The following is a 19,358-nucleotide window of genomic DNA, read 5'->3' as shown; positions in this document are numbered from 1 at the left end:
CTACCCGAATTTAAACTTATAAAACGCTAATATGAAGAAAAAGCTTTTATAAATGAGTTCATATTATGCTACGAAATACTATTAACTACTCTTAATATTCTGTATGATTAACTTGTTCCATTTGACTATTTTGAAGGAAATGGCACCGACTACTCGACACACCGTGAATATGAATGAAGAGGAATTCCGTACTTTTCTAGCTTCAAACATAGCCGCAGTACAGGCTGCGCTACATACCAACAATAACCTTGGATCTAGCAGTACAGGAAATCGTGTAGGATGCACCTACAAAGAATTCACTGCCTGCAAACCTTTGGAATTTGATGGAACCGAAGGACCGATCGGATTGAAACGGTGGACCGAGAAGGTCGAATCGGTGTTTGCCATAAGTAAGTGTACTGAAGAGGACAAAGTGAAGTACGCTACGCATACCTTCACAGGTTCTGCGTTAACATGGTGGAATACCTATCTAGAGCAAGTGGGACAAGATGATGCTTACGCACTACCGTGGTCAGCATTCAAGCACTTAATGAACGAGAAGTACCGTCCCAGAACTGAGGTCAATAAGCTCAAGACAGAACTTAGAGGGTTACGAACCCAAGGATTTGATATTACCACGTACGAAAGACGATTCACGGAATTATGCCTATTGTGTCTGGGAGCGTTTGAAGATGAGGAAGAGAAGATCGACGCGTTTGTGAAAGGATTACCGGAAAGAATCCAAGAAGATATAAGTTCACACGAGCCCGCCTCCATACAACAGGCATGTAGAATGGCTCACAAACTCGTGAACCAGATTGAAGAAAGAATTAAAGAACAGACTGCTGAAGAGGCCAATGTGAAGCAAGTCAAAAGAAAGTGGGAGGAAAACGGTGATAAGAATCACCAATACAACAACAACAGCAATTACAACAATAATCGCAACAATTATCCCAACAATCGCAACATCAATCGCAACTACAACAAACGGCCCAACAACAACAACAACAACAACAACAACAACAACAACAGCAACTACAACAATCATCCCAACAACAATAATAACCGCAACAACAACAACAATCAGAAGCAGCTATGCCAAAGGTGTGAAAAGAATCACTCGGGGTTCTGCACCAAATTTTGCAACAAGTGTAAAAGAAATGGTCATAGTGCGGCGAAGTGTGAGGTTTACGGACCAGGGGTTAATAGAACGAAAGGAACAAATGGTGTCGGAACGAGTAATGGCGGAGCAAGTAGTGTCGGAGCAAGTTACGCCAATGTAGTTTGTTATAAATGTGGAAAACCGGGCCACATTATTAGAAATTGCCCGAACCAGGAGAACACGAATGGACAAGGCCGCGGAAGAGTTTTCAATATTAATGCGGCAGAGGCACAGGAAGACCCGGAGCTTGTTACAGGTACGTTTCTTATTGACAATAAATCTGCTTACGTTTTATTTGATTCGGGTGCGGATAGAAGCTATATGAGTAGAGATTTTTGTGCTAAATTAAGTTGTCCATCGACGCCTTTGGATAGTAAATTTTTACTCGAATTAGCAAATGGTAAATTAATTTCAGCAGATAATATATGTCGGAATCGAGAAATTAAACTGGTTAACGAAACATTTAAGATTGATTTGATACCAGTAGAGTTAGGGAGTTTTGATGTGATAATCGGTATGGACTGGTTGAAAGAAGTGAAAGCAGAGATCGTTTGTTACAAAAATGCAATTCGCATTATACGAGAAAAAGGAAAACCCTTAATGGTGTACGGAGAAAAGGGCAACACGAAGCTACATCTTATTAGTAATTTGAAGGCACAAAAACTAATAAGAAAAGGTTGCTATGCTGTTCTAGCACACGTCGAGAAAGTACAAACTGAAGAAAAGAGCATCAATGATGTTCCCGTCGCAAAAGAATTTCCCGATGTATTTCCGAAAGAATTACCGGGATTACCCCCACATCGATCCGTTGAATTTCAAATAGATCTTGTACCAGGAGCTGCACCAATAGCTCGTGCTCCTTACAGACTCGCACCCAGCGAGATGAAAGAACTGCAAAGCCAATTACAAGAACTTTTAGAGCGTGGTTTCATTCGACCAAGCACATCACCGTGGGGAGCTCCTGTTTTGTTTGTCAAGAAGAAAGATGGTACATTCAGGTTGTGTATCGACTACCGAGAGTTGAACAAACTTACCATCAAGAACCGCTACCCACTACCGAGAATCGACGACTTATTTGATCAACTACAAGGCTCGTCTGTTTATTCAAAGATTGACTTACGTTCCGGGTATCATCAAATGCGGGTGAAAGAAGATGATATTCCAAAGACTGCTTTCAGAACACGTTACGATCATTATGAGTTTATGGTCATGCCATTTGGTTTAACTAATGCACCAGCTGTGTTCATGGACCTTATGAACCGAGTGTGTGGACCATACCTTGACAAGTTTGTCATTGTTTTCATTGATGACATACTTATTTACTCAAAGAATGACCAAGAACACGGTGAACATTTGAGAAAGGTGTTAGAAGTATTGAGGAAGGAAGAATTGTACGCTAAGTTTTCAAAGTGTGCATTTTGGTTGGAAGAAGTTCAATTCCTCGGTCACATAGTGAACAAAGAAGGTATTAAGGTGGATCCGGCAAAGATAGAAACTGTTGAAAAGTGGGAAACCCCGAAAACTCCGAAACACATACGCCAGTTTTTAGGACTAGCTGGTTACTACAGAAGGTTCATCCAAGACTTTTCCAGAATAGCAAAACCCTTGACTGCATTAACGCATAAAGGGAAGAAATTTGAATGGAATGATGAACAAGAGAAAGCGTTTCAGTTATTGAAGAAAAAGCTAACTACGGCACCTATATTGTCGTTGCCTGAAGGGAATGATGATTTTGTGATTTATTGTGACGCATCAAAGCAAGGTCTCGGTTGTGTATTAATGCAACGAACGAAGGTGATTGCTTATGCGTCTAGACAATTGAAGATTCACGAACAAAATTATATGACGCATGATTTGGAATTAGGCGCGGTTGTTTTTGCATTAAAGACTTGGAGGCACTACTTATATGGGGTCAAAAGTATTATATATACCGACCACAAAAGTCTTCAACACATATTTAATCAGAAACAACTGAATATGAGGCAGCGTAGGTGGATTGAATTGTTAAATGATTACGACTTTGAGATTCGTTACCACCCGGGGAAGGCAAATGTGGTAGCCGACGCCTTGAGCAGGAAGGACAGAGAACCCATTCGAGTAAAATCTATGAATATAATGATTCACAATAACCTTACTACTCAAATAAAGGAGGCGCAACAAGGAGTTTTAAAAGAGGGAAATTTAAAGGATGAAATACCCAAAGGATCGGAGAAGCATCTTAATATTCGGGAAGACGGAACCCGGTATAGGGCTGAAAGAATTTGGGTACCAAAATTTGGAGATATGAGAGAAATGGTACTTAGAGAAGCTCATAAAACCAGATACTCAATACATCCTGAAACGGGGAAGATGTACAAGGATCTCAAGAAACATTTTTGGTGGCCGGGTATGAAAGCCGATGTTGCTAAATACGTAGGAGAATGTTTGACGTGTTCTAAGGTCAAAGCTGAGCATCAGAAACCATCAGGTCTACTTCAACAACCCGAAATCCCGGAATGGAAATGGGAAAACATTACCATGGATTTCATCACTAAATTGCCAAGGACTGCAAGTGGTTTTGATACTATTTGGGTAATAGTTGATCGCCTCACCAAATCAGCACACTTCCTGCCAATAAGAGAAGATGACAAGATGGAGAAGTTAGCACGACCGTATTTGAAGGAAGTCGTCTCCAGACATGGAATACCAATCTCTATTATCTCTGATAGGGATGGCAGATTTATTTCAAGATTCTGGCAGACATTACAGCAAGCATTAGGAACTCGTCTAGACATGAGTACTGCCTATCATCCACAAACTGATGGGCAGAGCGAAAGGACGATACAAACGCTTGAAGACATGCTACGAGCATGTGTTATTGATTTCGGAAACAGCTGGGATCGACATCTACCGTTAGCAGAATTTTCCTACAACAACAGCTTCCATTCAAGCATTGAGATGGCGCCGTTTGAAGCACTTTATGGTAGAAAGTGCAGGTCTCCGATTTGTTGGAGTGAAGTGGGGGATAGACAGATTACGGGTCCAGAGATTATACAAGAAACTACCGAGAAGATCATCCAAATTCAACAACGGTTGAAAACCGCCCAAAGTCGACAAAAGAGCTACGCTGACATTAAAAGAAAAGATATAGAATTTGAAATTGGAGAGATGGTCATGCTTAAAGTTGCACCTTGGAAAGGCGTTGTTCGATTTGGTAAACGAGGGAAATTAAATCCAAGGTATATTGGACCATTCAAGATTATTGATCGTGTCGGACCAGTAGCTTACCGACTTGAGTTACCTCAACAACTCGCGGCTGTACATAACACTTTCCACGTCTCGAATTTGAAGAAATGTTTTGCTAAAGAAGATCTCACTATTCCGTTAGATGAAATCCAAATCAACGAAAAACTTCAATTCATCGAAGAACCCGTCGAAATAATGGATCGTGAGGTTAAAAGACTTAAGCAAATCAAGATACCAATTGTTAAGGTTCGATGGAATGCTCGTAGAGGACCCGAGTTCACCTGGGAGCGTGAAGATCAGATGAAGAAGAAATACCCGCATCTATTTCCAGAAGATTCGTCAACACCTTCAACAGCTTAAAATTTCGGGACGAAATTTATTTAACGGGTAGGTACTGTAGTGACCCGAACTTTTCCATGTTTATATATATTAATTGAGATTGATATTTACATGATTAAATGTTTCCAACATGTTAAGCAATCAAACTTGTTAAGACTTGATTAATTGAAATAGGTTTCATATAGACAATTGACCACCCAAGTTGACCGGTGATTCACGAACGTTAAAACTTCTAAAAACTATATGATGACATATATATGGATATATATATATATAGTTAACATGATACTATGATAAGTAAACATATCATTAAGTATATTAACAATGAACTACATATGTAAAAACAAGACTACTAACTTAATGATTTTTAAACGAGACATATATGTAACGATTATCGTTGTAAAGACATTTAATGTATATATATCATATTAAGAGATATTCATACATGATAATATCATGATAATATAATAATTTAAAATCTCATTTGATATTATAAACATTGGGTTAACAACATTTAACAAGATCGTTAACCTAAAGGTTTCAAAACAACACTTACATGTAACGACTAACGATGACTTAACGACTCAGTTAAAATGTATATACATGTAGTGTTTTAATATGTATTTATACACTTTTGAAAGACTTCAATACACTTATCAAAATACTTCTACTTAACAAAATTACTTACAATTACATCCTCGTTCAGTTTCATCAACAATTCTACTCGTATGCACCCGTATTCGTACTCGTACAATACACAGCTTTTAGATGTATGTACTATTGGTATATACACTCCAATGATCAGCTCTTAGCAGACCATGTGAGTCACCTAACACATGTGGGAACCATCATTTGGCAACTAGCATGAAATATCTCATAAAATTACAAAAATATGAGTAATCATTCATGACTTATTTACATGAAAACAAAATTACATATCCTTTATATCTAATCCATACACCAACGACCAAAAACACCTACAAACACTTTCATTCTTCAATTTTCTTCATCTAATTGATCTCTCTCAAGTTCTATCTTCAAGTTCTAAGTGTTCTTCATAAATTCCAAAAGTTCTAGTTTCATAAAATCAAGAATACTTTCAAGTTTGCTAGCTCACTTCCAATCTTGTAAGGTGATCATCCAACCTCAAAAAATCTTTGTTTCTTATAGTAGGTTATCATTCTAATACAAGGTAATAATCATATTCCAACTTTGGTTCAATTTCTATAACTATAACAATCTTATTTCAAGTGATGATCTTACTTGAACTTGTTTTCGTGTCATGATTCTGCTTCAAGAACTTCGAGCCATCCAAGGATCCATTGAAGCTAGATCCATTTTTCTCTTTTCCAGTAGGTTTATCCAAGGAACTTAAGGTAGTAATGATGTTCATAACATCATTCGATTCATACATATAAAGCTATCTTATTCGAAGGTTTAAACTTGTAATCACTAAAACATAGTTTAGTTAATTCTAAACTTGTTCGCAAACAAAAGTTAATCCTTCTAACTTGACTTTTAAAATCAACTAAACACATGTTCTATATCTGTATGATATGCTAACTTAATGATTTAAAACCTGGAAACACGAAAAACACCGTAAAACCGGATTTACGCCGTCGTAGTAACACCGCGGGCTGTTTTGGGTTAGTTAATTAAAAATTATGATAAACTTTGATTTAAAAGTTGTTATTCTGAGAAAATGATTTTTATTATGAACATGAAACTATATCCAAAAATTATGGTTAAACTCAAAGTGGAAGTATGTTTTCTAAAATGGTCATCTAGACGTCGTTCTTTCGACTGAAATGACTACCTTTACAAAAATGACTTGTAACTTATTTTTCCGACTATAAACCTATACTTTTTCTGTTTAGATTCATAAAATAGAGTTCAATATGAAACCATAGCAATTTGATTCACTCAAAACGGATTTAAAATGAAGAAGTTATGGGTAAAACAAGATTGGATAATTTTTCTCATTTTAGCTACGTGAAAATTGGTACCAAATCTATTCCAACCATAACTTAATCAACTTGTATTGTATATTATGTAATCTTGAGATACCATAGACACGTATACAATATTTCGACCTATCATGTCGACACATCTATATATATTTCGGAACAACCATAGACACTCTATATGTGAATGTTGGAGTTAGCTATACAGGGTTGAGGTTGATTCCAAAATATATATAGTTTGAGTTGTGATCAATACTGAGATACGTATACACTGGGTCGTGGATTGATTCAAGATAATATTTATCGATTTATTTCTGTACATCTAACTGTGGACAACTAGTTGTAGGTTACTAACGAGGACAGCTGACTTAATAAACTTAAAACATCAAAATATATTAAAAGTGTTGTAAATATATTTTGAACATACTTTGATATATATGTATATATTGTTATAGGTTCGTGAATCAACCAGTGGCCAAGTCTTACTTCCCGACGAAGTAAAAATCTGTGAAAGTGAGTTATAGTCTCACTTTTAAAATCTAATATTTTTGGGATGAGAATACATGCAGGTTTTATAAATGATTTACAAAATAGACACAAGTACATGAAACTACATTCTATGGTTGAATTATCGAAATCGAATATGCCCCTTTTTATTAAGTCTTGTAATCTAAGAATTAGGGAACAGACACCCTAATTGACGCGAATCCTAAAGATAGATCTATCGGGCCCAACAAGCCCCATCCAAAGTACCGGATGCTTTAGTACTTCGAAATTTATATCATATCCGAAGGGTGTCCCGGAATGATGAGGATATTCTTATATATGCATCTTGTTAATGTCGGTTACCAGGTGTTCACCATATGAATGATTTTTATCTCTATGTATGGAATGTGTATTGAAATATGAAATCTTGTGGCCTATTGTTACGATTTGATATATATAGGTTAAACCTATAACTCACCAACATTTTTGTTGACGTTTTAAGCATGTTTATTCTCAGGTGATTATTAAGAGCTTCCGCTGTCGCATACTTAAATAAGGACGAGATTTGGAGTCCATGCTTGTATGATATTGTGTAAAAACTGCATTCAAGAAACTTATTTTGTTGTAACATATTTGTATTGTAAACCATTATGTAATGGTCGTGTGTAAACAGGATATTTTAGATTATCATTATTTGATAATCTACGTAAACTTTTTAAACCTTTATTGATGAAATAAAGGTTATGGTTTGTTTTAAAATGAATGCAGTCTTTGAAAAACGTCTCATATAGAGGTCAAAACCTCGCAACGAAATCAATTAATATGGAACGTTTTTAATCAATAAGAACGGGACATTTCAATACGGCCATGCGATCGCATGGCCAACTGTCACCAGCCTGGTTCGTTTGTTTTTATCTTTGTCGACATAATATTATATTTATATATAATATATATAATTAATTATATATTATATTAAATTTACGTGCATAGTTGACTTGTAATTTTCATTCCGATAAGTCGTATGTCGTCACTCGACTTATGTCCCGGTTCCGGTTTTTCGAACGTCCTTTCGTATACTGAGAATACTTGTAATTTACGTTTCGTGAATCGTACATTTGTCAAAATATAGTCTTAAATCATCCATAAACTATACCACTCGAGGTATAACTTATACATTTGAGTGTTTTGGTCATTTACTTCTATAAATCATCGTCTCGCTATTTGTTAATATATATATATATATATATATATATATATATATATATATATATATATATATAATATACATTTTCATTTTGAAATAGTGTTTTAATGTAGCAAAGTTACTGTAGCAAAGTTTTTTTACTGTATCAAATAGTGATTTTCGAAAACACTGTAGCTTTTCGGGTACTTTAACAATTCGAAAATATTGTAGCAAATTAGTGTTTTACTGGTTCATCTTAAACGTTTTAGTTAACTTATCTAAATATTAATCGAATCAATAATCGAATGTTACTATCGTTTACTAAATAACTTGAAATCATATATATATATATATATATATATATATATATATATATATATATATATATATATATATATATATATATATATATATATATATATATATATGCACATTAAGTTATATATATATTGTTCGTGAATCTTCGAGAACAGTCAAAGAATAATTGATTACATGAATATAGTTCCAAAACTTTGAGACTCAACATTACAGACTTTGCTTATCGTGTCGAAAAACATTAAATCATTTAAAGATAAAGTTTAAATTTGGTCAGAAATTTCCGGGTCATCACAAATATTCTCCTCAAATCATATTCTGAACACTTAATCACCAATTATATAGAATTTTTTTATTCATGTTACACGTTAATATGGTAATTTTACTCATTTCATATCGTTCATTCTAAATGATTATCAAACTGCTTATTTTCATTCAGAACAAACTATATTTAGAGGCTTTGAATCATTCGGATTCTGAACCATTCAGCGGTAAATCATTCAGTTTTATCAAACGCACCCTTAGATTTTTTTTATATATTTTTGATTTTTTTAAGCTTGAATAATCCTTAATTATGACATAATCATTTTAGATATTTATATGATACTATAGATAGATATGATCATGGGGTGTTTTATTATAAGGTTGTACATAATGCATCAAATATTGTACATATGGTTATGAGATGTTTTACTATAAGGTTGTACATAATGCCTCAAATATTGTACATATAGTCATGAGGTGTTTTATTATAAGGTTGTAAATAATGCTTCATATAGTATACAATTAACATGTTAATATTTTTATTAAATACAATTAATTATTTTAATGACATCATCTTGAAACTTAAATTTATTCTATTTATTTTTTAATTTTTTTTAAGTTTGAATAATCTTTAATTATAACATCATCTTTATATGATACTATATCTAGATGTTATTTCCTTTTTCTTTTATTAACATGTTAACATGTTAATATATAGATGAATAATCTTTAATTATTTTCTTTTTCTTTTACTCAAATAAAAAATTCAAGAATAATCTTTTTTTCTTTTTTCATTTGCTATTTTATTCTATTCTATTATATTTCTATTTCTATTCTAATTCTATCAGCTTAAAATAAAACTCTTAAATGTAAATTTGGAGAATAGTCGATAAGGACCAAATGAGGAATCTGGGTCAAAATTTAGGGACTAGAATCGTAATTTTATAAACATCCACATCGATATAAGGCTCTACTAGTGCTTTCGGAATCCTAGGATTTAGCGACCCTCCACCTAATTCACCGAATACTGTTAATTTCTTCAAAATGAGGTAATAATAATAATACTTGTTTCATTAAATCGATTTAATTTAACAATTTTTATGTTTATTCGATCGTTAATTAATTTACACAATATCAGTCAAATTTCCTTTTAGAAATAATGTATTATTATGAAATGAATTATGATTGCTTACAATTATTGTAATGACGTGAAGATTATTACTGTATACTTCAATCATTGTAGTTCACGTTTATGATCTGTTCATATGCATAATTAAAGTAATCTTAATCGAACTTATGCATATCACTTTATTTTAGATGCAGATATATTTGAAATTAGGGTTTTAAGTTTATCGCTAATGTTAAGTTATTCTCTAACGCACAAGAGTAGGTTATGTATATTATGTTTACACTGCTTCTGAACAACTTTATAAAAAAGGTAAAATGTTTTTTTTTTTTTTTTTTTTTTAATTGAAAATTTGGCTCTGTAGGACCTCAAAAGTGAAACCGAGTTTATGCTAGTCTGAGGCTAGCTATAGCATAAATGAGCAACTTAAGCTTGAAAGTCAGTTGATCAAATGAATTCAATGAAGTTAACGAGTCTTCAATTTAAATTTGAACAATAATGCAGGCTCAAGCTAGAAACAATTGTAGAAATTGAGCCTTTAACCGAGCCTAATTTTCCTAATATTCAGATTTGGATCATGTCATTAACCACTGTACTTGTTAAGTCCTTACCTTGATAAGCTTATATATCAAATGCTTTTGATAAGTAATTATATTTATTTATTTATTGATTAAGAATATCAATATATGTGTATCGGTGCAGAAGCCATCCAGAGGTTCTTTGGGCGCAACGTGCGGATAAAGTTTACCTTACCTTAGCCTTAACAAATGCAAAAGATATTGTAGTTAAATGTGAACCCCATGGATCATTTAACTTTTCTGCTGTGGGGGCGAAAGATGAAACCTATGAAGTCAATTTGGAACTTTATGGAAAAATTGTACCTGAGGTGAGTAGTATGCTCAATAATTTAAGGGCTGTTTGTAAGTTTATATCACCTGATATTTTTAATATAGAATAGATACATTTCTGCATCATGTCAAAACTCAAAAGTAATAGTAATTCATTTAGATTTGAAAGTAATATTATCTATAAGCTATTTGTTTACTTCATTCTTTTAACATATTATGGCGCTTGATCTTGAGGTGTAATGTCTTTTATTGTCGATCTTTTTTTGATACAGAGCTGCAAAACTCAATTGGGTTTGAGGAATATACTGTGCACTGTTCAGAAAGATGAGAAAGGTTGGTGGAAACGTCTCCTGAAATCCGAAGAAAAGCCTGCTCCGTATATAAAGGTCGACTGGAACAGGTGGTGTGATGAAGATGATGAATCAGCTAACGGTATGTATTGAAACCCATGAGATTGGTTTGTTTCTTTTTTTCTTTTCACTTTTAGAAAATTGAGTGTCCTATAAAAAGTTATGTTGATTTGGTTTTGCAGGTAGTGATGATGATGACTTAAAGGTAAGACCATCTCTTGCTGACGTTTATTCCCCACTTCAAACAATAGAATCTCGACAATTTTCCTCGTTGACCATATATATATTTTTTTTTCTTAATAACAATTGTTTTTTTTATTGAAAAGATAACATGAACTTTTTCTTAAGAATGAACAGCTTATTTGAGACTAAGACTTGTTTCCAATATAAGCTTTTGATTGTTTTGTGACATTGCAGTACCCTAGTGATGATGACGGGAGCAGTGACGATGGAATGCTATGTAAGTTCTTTTGGTTTTTTGATTGGCTTACTCTAACATAACGGTTTAGACTTAATTTTAGGAACTTTTTTAAACCAAAAAGTTGACCATACAAGTACTATATATAACCTCTATAAAAAAAAAAAAAAAAAAACTAGTTTGAAATATTATCTTTATCCACAAACATATATGGTTTGATGAACAATAATTTTCTGAGATTTAGTGTTACAGCAAAGTCACTTGCGTATAGGGGGTTACAGTGTTGAATTGATCAACTTTGACTGTATTTGACCAACTCTGACCTACTTTGACTGAAAAATTAGACTGATTAAATTGGACTTTTGACAATTGTGACCGAATAAATCAACCAATCGAACACTAGTCGGGAACTAGCTGGACTATTTGATAATCCCGACTAGTCGACCTAGTTGGAGGGCTTTTAGAACACAAACTACTACTAGACTACTACCAGTAATGATCAAACTCTTCAAATATAAAATCGTAAAGACTTGAGTATGTACCTCATCTTAACCCTTCAACTAACCATGTGTTTATTGCAGATCTTCCTGACCTGGAAAAGGTGAGAGGAAAATAGAGAAGAAGGAAATGAAGACCACATAACAAGGCTCAGTGCTTATCGTATCACTACATTTGTCATGTAACTAGAAGGTAGACTCGCAGCTCACTTTTGTGGCCTGGGCTTGTACTTGGTCTGATCTTTGTAACGACCGACTACGGTCATAATACTCGATACTTGGTCTTGACTTAATAGTATCAGTTGATGAAAACTAATCAGATTCACCTTTTTCATATCACGATTACAGCATCAAAAGTTCCCAACTACCAAAAATTCTTATTGATGCACATTACATTGTTTTTATCATATGCTTATAATATAATACAATATATGATACAAAAATTCTTATTGATACACTATTCTTATAATACAATATATGATATATGATATGATATGAAGCATAATTCTGTATTAGCTGTTATACTAATCGTTACACATATATCCATAACATTCCCAACACGTTCGGTTCACTCATCATCTAATACAGTTATGTCTGTTACACTGTTTTCTTTTCCTTGGGAATATCTTCAACTTTGTCTACGATTTCAACGGGAATAACTGGAATTGAATCCCACCATCCTTTTAGCTTTCGATTTCCCATATCGCTCTGTTTTTTCTTAATCATCTTCCCCAACTTTGACGTTGTAAAGCCCAATATTACTACTAGTGCCATGATCATAAATTTCATTGGCACAACTGCTAGTACAATTGCGCATCCAGTCATTGCCGTAATTGTCATGTCTGTGTGCTGCAACCATTACAAAGGAAACATGAAACGATGATACATTTTGTGTCAAACAGCGCGGGGCCATGTTTAGTTCTTACTAAAGTCATTTCTATTCGATAACAATATGGTTTTTAAGTACAATGATTTGGGAAGTTTTATGTTATAAGAAATCATATCAGGAAATTTCCGACTACATATTGTAGTTTTTTTTTAGATAAAAGAGAACAAAATCAACCCGTGTATACGTAAATGGGTCGAAATTGCCACCTTTGAAGTAAAAAACAACTGGTCTGATGATACTGACTTACCTTGGGGGCATTGGACAACAATATGGACCATATTTTCAGTATTGAAATGTTGGTCAACTGCATGATGCTGTAAACTGTATTGAGTCCATGTTGTGCGGACACTATGCTCTCCCTTGTCGACTGATCAGAAGCGGTACACACAACAAATTTGGTCTTTTTCCCTACTTCATGTCGTCTTGCCCAAATCATCTTTGAGACTATCCACATTAAAAATACTGCTAAGGCCTTGCCGATCCATTCTCTGCAAGCACGCACGTTAATTCAACGTTTTTAGACTTGGGTTTTTTTGTTGAAATTGGATTTCGTAACACACTTACTTATAAACAACGAGTAGGGTTAAGCTGAGCACGGTTAGGGTGGATGCTGGTCTTTCCCACTGGATCATCTCTTGAAACCATGGCCATGCACTTTTTAATGGCTTCACCAACTCCTGAAAAATGTTGAACAAGTGATGCCTGAATCCACCAAGCTAGAGGTGGCAATTGTGACCCATGTAGTAACTTTCATGGGTCATTTTAGAGCACTTAGCTAAACGGGATGTGTGTTCGCTTAAGTATCACCTGAACAGTGTGTATATTGATATTTGATTGATAGGTGAGACAGGTAGGGTTTGACACTAAGAGAACAAGTCAAATGGGTCAAACCAAAGAGTTTAGCTCGAAATAAAACGATTCATAAGTATTGCAAGTCCAAACATATTAAATGTCACCAGAAGTGTATTTTAATGCACATCTATATAGTCATATAAAGCTCGAAAATGATGATGTCATTATTAAGCTAATTACCCTTTAATTTTTATAATGATGATGTCATAATTATATAATAATTTAATTAAAAAAAATAATACGAAATCTTTTATAAAAGGAAATACTAATCTCTTCTAAATTGTAAAATCTTATACACAACTCCTAAATTTTAAAGCATATTGTACAACTTTTATATAATAATTGTATTTTAATTTTCTAATAAAATTTAAAAAGCATTTATTATTACTAATAATTATTATTATTATTATTAAAAATATAAATACTCAACTTTGAGCAAACTTTATTATTATTATTATTATTTAATTTTAATATAATAATTATAATTATTATATTATTATATTATTATATTATTATTATTCAAATACGGATTCTTTTTACGAAATTAATTAAGTTACATATGTATGTGAAAATACATGTCTCTATATATTTGTAAAAACAACGACGAGCTTCTTAGTCAAACGAGTTATTAAAATAAATGACTTTAGCATTTACATTTACTTAATACCTAAAACATGTCATTAAATTGTTTCATTTAAACAAACTCGTGATTTCATGATTCATTTTACATAGTAACCTCCTAAATCATGTTATTTAAATATGATGGGAGAAACATGGCTGACTCATTTTGGTACATTAAAAAAATATGACCATTTTTGACTTGGTCCCATCATGCCACCTCAGCACTAAGCATTTTCGGAGAACAAGTTTATGAAAAAGAATCATACCATCAACACAAGAACACTATTTCCAATCCCTTCGTCTTTTATCTCTCCCGCCTTAGCTTTCGCCATGTTAATCTCTTTCGCTTCCTCTCTAACCTGTTCAACCGCCGTTTCTAAAGACGGTAAATTTTCAGGTCTATTTTTTGCAATTTCGTTACGCACGTCACCCACTCCCGATTCTACACGCCCACTACAAACTTGGGAGACATTCATGTTACGTAGAATAGAACTCGCACTGCACGGGTGTGTCGTATCGATTGTTTTCAGACTCACAGCAAGCTCTTGTAGCACATTGCTCCCCGTAGGCAACTCATCAAACAAAGCAAATATAAGGAAGCTTTTGGGATTAGGTGGCGAAATTCTAAGCATTTCCCGTGCCGCATGGAGCCTTATGCTCCCTAAAATGGTCCTCGAATGCATCTCCCATACTTGTAGAGGCGATTCAACTTTGTATTTTGTTAGAAACTTGTGTAGTAACATAATTTCTTTCACGAGCGCAAGCCAATGGTCTCGTCTAGTCGAACTAGACATCTCCGGGAACTCGATTTGCACATCCTCTTCCCTAAACAACAACATAAAAACGGATCAAATAGCTAAAACGCGGGATACATAAAAATATGATGTAGTATTCTTACAATTCAGATGATTTGTAGATTATAGCCTTGTCAAAAAGAGGAGCACCCAACGGGCCCGTGGCTGCCGGTTCTACTGACTGCTCAATATCCTTCGATAAGTCGAGTTTAATTGCATCTTCATAAGAAACAATACCCGAGGCCTCAAAATAAACAGCGTAGTTGGTCAACGTGAGCCTACCTAAAAAGCATCCATTATATGATGTTCAAATAAATTCACCTAAATGGCCCATACATAGAATAAATAAAAAATAATAATAATAAAAAAATGAACCAGGCCAACTTTGTCCTTCGATATGGCGTACAACTCTCTGTGAGCTTGCAGTTCCCTCAACGTGCAAAATGAACTCATCATCTGCCATGACGATATTCGTTGGTGTCGCTTGGTTGTTCAGATGCTTTATGCATCTACAAAAATGTTGAACCAAATTTTTTTTTATTTTATTTTTTTTGTTTCCAATTTTTCCATTTAGGATACCAAAATAAGAAAGATGAGACTAACGCATCGATTTCTTTAAGGTATCTGTCGTAGGCAGGAAAATGTAGACGGTTCCCTGTAGATATAGTCAGTGAGTCAAAAGTGAATCTACCGTTCGCGAAATCGGCCACTAAAGGAACTAACGATCCCAACCACACAAATGCATCATCTCCGACACTTGCCTCGTTATCTACCTACCAACACAACATATCGTAAGACTTAACTCACACACTGCAGTAACATATATCATAATAAATGACGAGATTTTTTTGGGTACGTGTTTCTACCAAGACGGGAAATTAAAATAATCATCCAAACCAATTATTTTTTCTTCGAATTATCAAAAAATTATGATTAGAAGCACAACATTTTTATTGACGTACAAGCAATGGCATGATGTCTGAATAGAACAGTGAAACGTCATCATCTTGCTCTTTAGTCGATTTGGCAGTTGTTGGTATCTCTTTATCTTCTTTCTCCTTGGCCACATACTCCTGAAACCCGTAAGGCACACGTTATAAACAGACGTCAAATTTAACTTTCTTGACTAACCATGTTCTATGTTTCAAGAATTTTGGAAGTACGTCTGATGGTATCCACTCTTCTTTAAACGTACAAATACAGATTATCATGTAGTGCGTATCTAAAATCTAAAATGTTAACCATACCATCATGTACAACTTCAAGATTTATTCATTTTAGATCCATCAAAACGGAGGGATGAAAATATCTATTGGTTATATCTTTCACTGACTACAGATCACAATCATTAACTATAATTGATACTGGAAATGTTGAATTGAGAACTGTTATTATACTACATATCAAATATCATGATCTCTCTAGTGCTCCTACTTATAATTACTATGTTTTACTTGATAATTTTGTTAATAATACTATACGTCTAACAAATTTCTGTACACTAACAATATTATCACCTCCTCTTAACCGAATTTGATCAACAAATCAAATTTTGACCCATTAACCACCGACGTTGAACGACTAATTAAACGGATTTGAAAAATCGAAACGGATTGTTATTAAAAAGAGTAATCGGGAGTAACCGGGGTTTTTTACAACACTTATTAAAAAAGAGTAATAGGGGTTTAATCGGGAGTAATCGAGGTTTTTTACAACGCTGCTTCTAACCATGTAGTAGTAATACCATTTAATACGACAACACAACAATACAACACTACCCAATGAGGTATCGGGAGGTGAAATGTACACATTTTTTCCTTATTTCCTTGTACCCTAGACATAAGGGTTAATGTTAAATATCATTGCTAAAATAGCTTACATAAAATTTTACAATCATAATTTTGTTCCAATTAATGTTAATGTTAAATAATCATAAAGTTATGCAGCTAACTTGTACTTAAACAAAAGATTAATGTCTGAAAATGCATCTAACCATGACTCAAAGTGTATTCTGTGTCTAACTTTATTTCACATTGTAGGTAAAGAGATTCGTATCTGAAAATGTATCCAACTATATCATTCAGAGTCTATTGTGTGTTGTATGTATATTATTATATGTATGTATTAAACTTTCAATTGTATATACATATACATAGAAATTATAGACTAAAACGAAGTAGGTAAAATACACACAATATTCTTTAAAACATATTTAGATAGATTTCCAAGTGTTTATCCCTTATCAATCGGGCAATGATATATCCACTCACATTTTTAATAAATCGACAACTTTTATGCATTGAATATTTGTACAGTACAAGTCTTCAATACTCATTTAACAAAATGAGTGAATCTATCAAATTTATGAGTGGAATTATCATTTTCTTTATCAAAATATATACGGAGTATCACACAATTATATACAACCTATTCTTTTCAACAACAATATATATATAATTAAATAAGAACTCCTCAGCGAGAAGCTATGAGAAATTACAGCGACTTCAATAGCCAACAAACAACAACATTGACACCTCTATTTTTGAGCCAATTAAAAGAAAAGATGCATCGAATAAAACACTTCCTTTATTCGATTTAGGTAAAACACTTCATGATTAGTTCGAATTAGTTAGACATTTGAAATCGTAAAATTAAACAATTCGATTAGTTAAAACTTAAACAATTACCGTGTGAGATTCCTCATCTACATAACTAGGCATCTCCCAAGCAAGCATCATATCGAAAGTAAAGCGACTAAAAACACCTTCTTTTATCAAATCTTCAACATTATTTCTACACATTTCGTTTAATACTTTCGACGAACAATATTCAACTAACTTTCTCGAATATCCTCCCAATTCTGGCTTCCATCCAATCTCGAATTCCTCAATTAACTCGTTCACACTTAAATCCAATCTCCTACATATCAAACATAAATTTTAAAAACAAATTAAATTCAAACTTCACACTATATATAATCAAGTAATATACGTGTTTTTCTCTTAATTGCTACCTATAATTATATCACGTTAATCACAAAAATATGTAAGTCGATTTCAGGTCTAAAACTTACATTTACATTTCATTTTTTATTCAAAATCAATCAAAACTATTTCTATATTTGACTATTTGCTATATAAATAATACTTCTTTTTTAAAGCAGATAAAACACTTCAAATTAGGACAAGCACTTAAAAATAATACCTATATGGCTATACGGCTATACGGAGTAATATTAGATGATAATATGATAATTAGAGAACGTACATAGCGCATCGTTGTAGAAGGGTGTTTGCAATACTGGAAAGGTGCTTCTTGTTTTGCTGCTCCATTGTGATATGTAATTTTTTTTTGCTTTTATTACCGATTATATAATGTGTACTAAATAGATATAGATAGGTTTTTTTTGTATATATGGGAGTTGAATTGAAGTTTTGTGAGATTTTGTATATAGTATAAGCAGCAGTTTTGATGCGGATGAGTGTGAGTCGTCAAAGGAGGTGGAACGTGGCGTACATGCATCGACTTTAACGGTGTTTCCTGCCATTTCACTACCACATAGTTATGCATGATGAGTTGATGACATGATATACGGAACTCGGATATTGTATGATGTATTTTATTTTAATATACTTATTTTATATTTTACTAGCATTTAACTTTTAACTTTTATATAAAAACTTTTATTTAATAAACGTTTCCTTTAATTAAAAGAACCTAAAATTTTAAAGGGAGAAAAAAGTTAAAAGATAAAAGTCACTACTAACTTTTGAGAAAAACCCTTGGTTTTTTTAATCATTTTACTGTTATTCTAACAATTTCATCAGTATGTCAAACACTTAAATATATACAGTATAAAAAGCTAACAGTTAACAGCTTCAAATTGTTAGTTACAAACCTACAAGCTACCAACTAGTAAGAATGAGCATTGGCATCGGAATTCCAAAATCGAACCAGAACCAAATACCGTACAGAACCGGTACCGACCGAATATATCCGGTGTGATATTCAGTTTTAATTATATGTGAATTTGGTATTCCGTACTT

General features: G+C 33.3%; 2 protein-coding genes across 2 annotated transcripts; one reads left to right on the top strand and one right to left on the bottom strand.

Moving 5' to 3' along the window:
* The first annotated feature begins 9,923 nt into the window (after nt 1-9,923).
* On the top strand, nt 9,924-12,519 carry LOC139844219 (co-chaperone protein p23-2). Its single transcript, XM_071834441.1, has 6 exons — nt 9,924-9,966; nt 10,746-10,929; nt 11,164-11,323; nt 11,424-11,446; nt 11,659-11,701; nt 12,241-12,519. The coding sequence occupies exons 1-6, from the start codon at nt 9,962-9,964 to the stop codon at nt 12,273-12,275; spliced, it is 450 nt and encodes a 149-aa protein (XP_071690542.1). The 5' UTR covers nt 9,924-9,961; the 3' UTR covers nt 12,276-12,519.
* A 234-nt stretch (nt 12,520-12,753) lies between these two features.
* LOC139842054 (uncharacterized) lies at nt 12,754-18,644 on the bottom strand. The gene is made up of 10 exons (XM_071832230.1): nt 18,580-18,644; nt 18,000-18,231; nt 16,275-16,385; nt 15,916-16,085; nt 15,688-15,821; nt 15,417-15,594; nt 14,785-15,343; nt 13,610-13,722; nt 13,293-13,533; nt 12,754-13,005 (listed from the first exon to the last, which is right to left on the bottom strand). The coding sequence occupies exons 1-10, from the start codon at nt 18,642-18,644 to the stop codon at nt 12,754-12,756; spliced, it is 2,055 nt and encodes a 684-aa protein (XP_071688331.1).
* Nucleotides 18,645-19,358: the final 714 nt, after the last annotated feature.

Source organism: Rutidosis leptorrhynchoides, chromosome 4, assembly GCF_046630445.1.
Source record: "Rutidosis leptorrhynchoides isolate AG116_Rl617_1_P2 chromosome 4, CSIRO_AGI_Rlap_v1, whole genome shotgun sequence".
Lineage (NCBI taxonomy): Eukaryota > Viridiplantae > Streptophyta > Magnoliopsida > Asterales > Asteraceae > Rutidosis > Rutidosis leptorrhynchoides.
Note: the sequence above shows the minus strand (reverse complement) of the source record. Positions and strands in the feature narration are given on the sequence as shown.

Excerpts from the sequence above, each read along its gene's own strand:
- LOC139844219 (XM_071834441.1), top strand. Across the intron at positions 11,324-11,423 it reads AGATGATGAATCAGCTAACG|GTAGTGATGATGATGACTTA; the intron begins GTATGTATTGAA and ends TTGGTTTTGCAG. Across the intron at positions 11,447-11,658 it reads GTGATGATGATGACTTAAAG|TACCCTAGTGATGATGACGG; the intron begins GTAAGACCATCT and ends GTGACATTGCAG.
- LOC139842054 (XM_071832230.1), bottom strand. The coding sequence starts at position 18,644 with ATGGAGCAGCAAAACAAGAAGCACCTTTCCAGTATTGCAAACACCCTT. Across the intron at positions 16,386-17,999 it reads TAGATGAGGAATCTCACACG|GAGTATGTGGCCAAGGAGAA; the intron begins GTAATTGTTTAA and ends TACGGGTTTCAG. Across the intron at positions 13,006-13,292 it reads TGTTGTCCAATGCCCCCAAG|CACACAGACATGACAATTAC; the intron begins GTAAGTCAGTAT and ends TAATGGTTGCAG.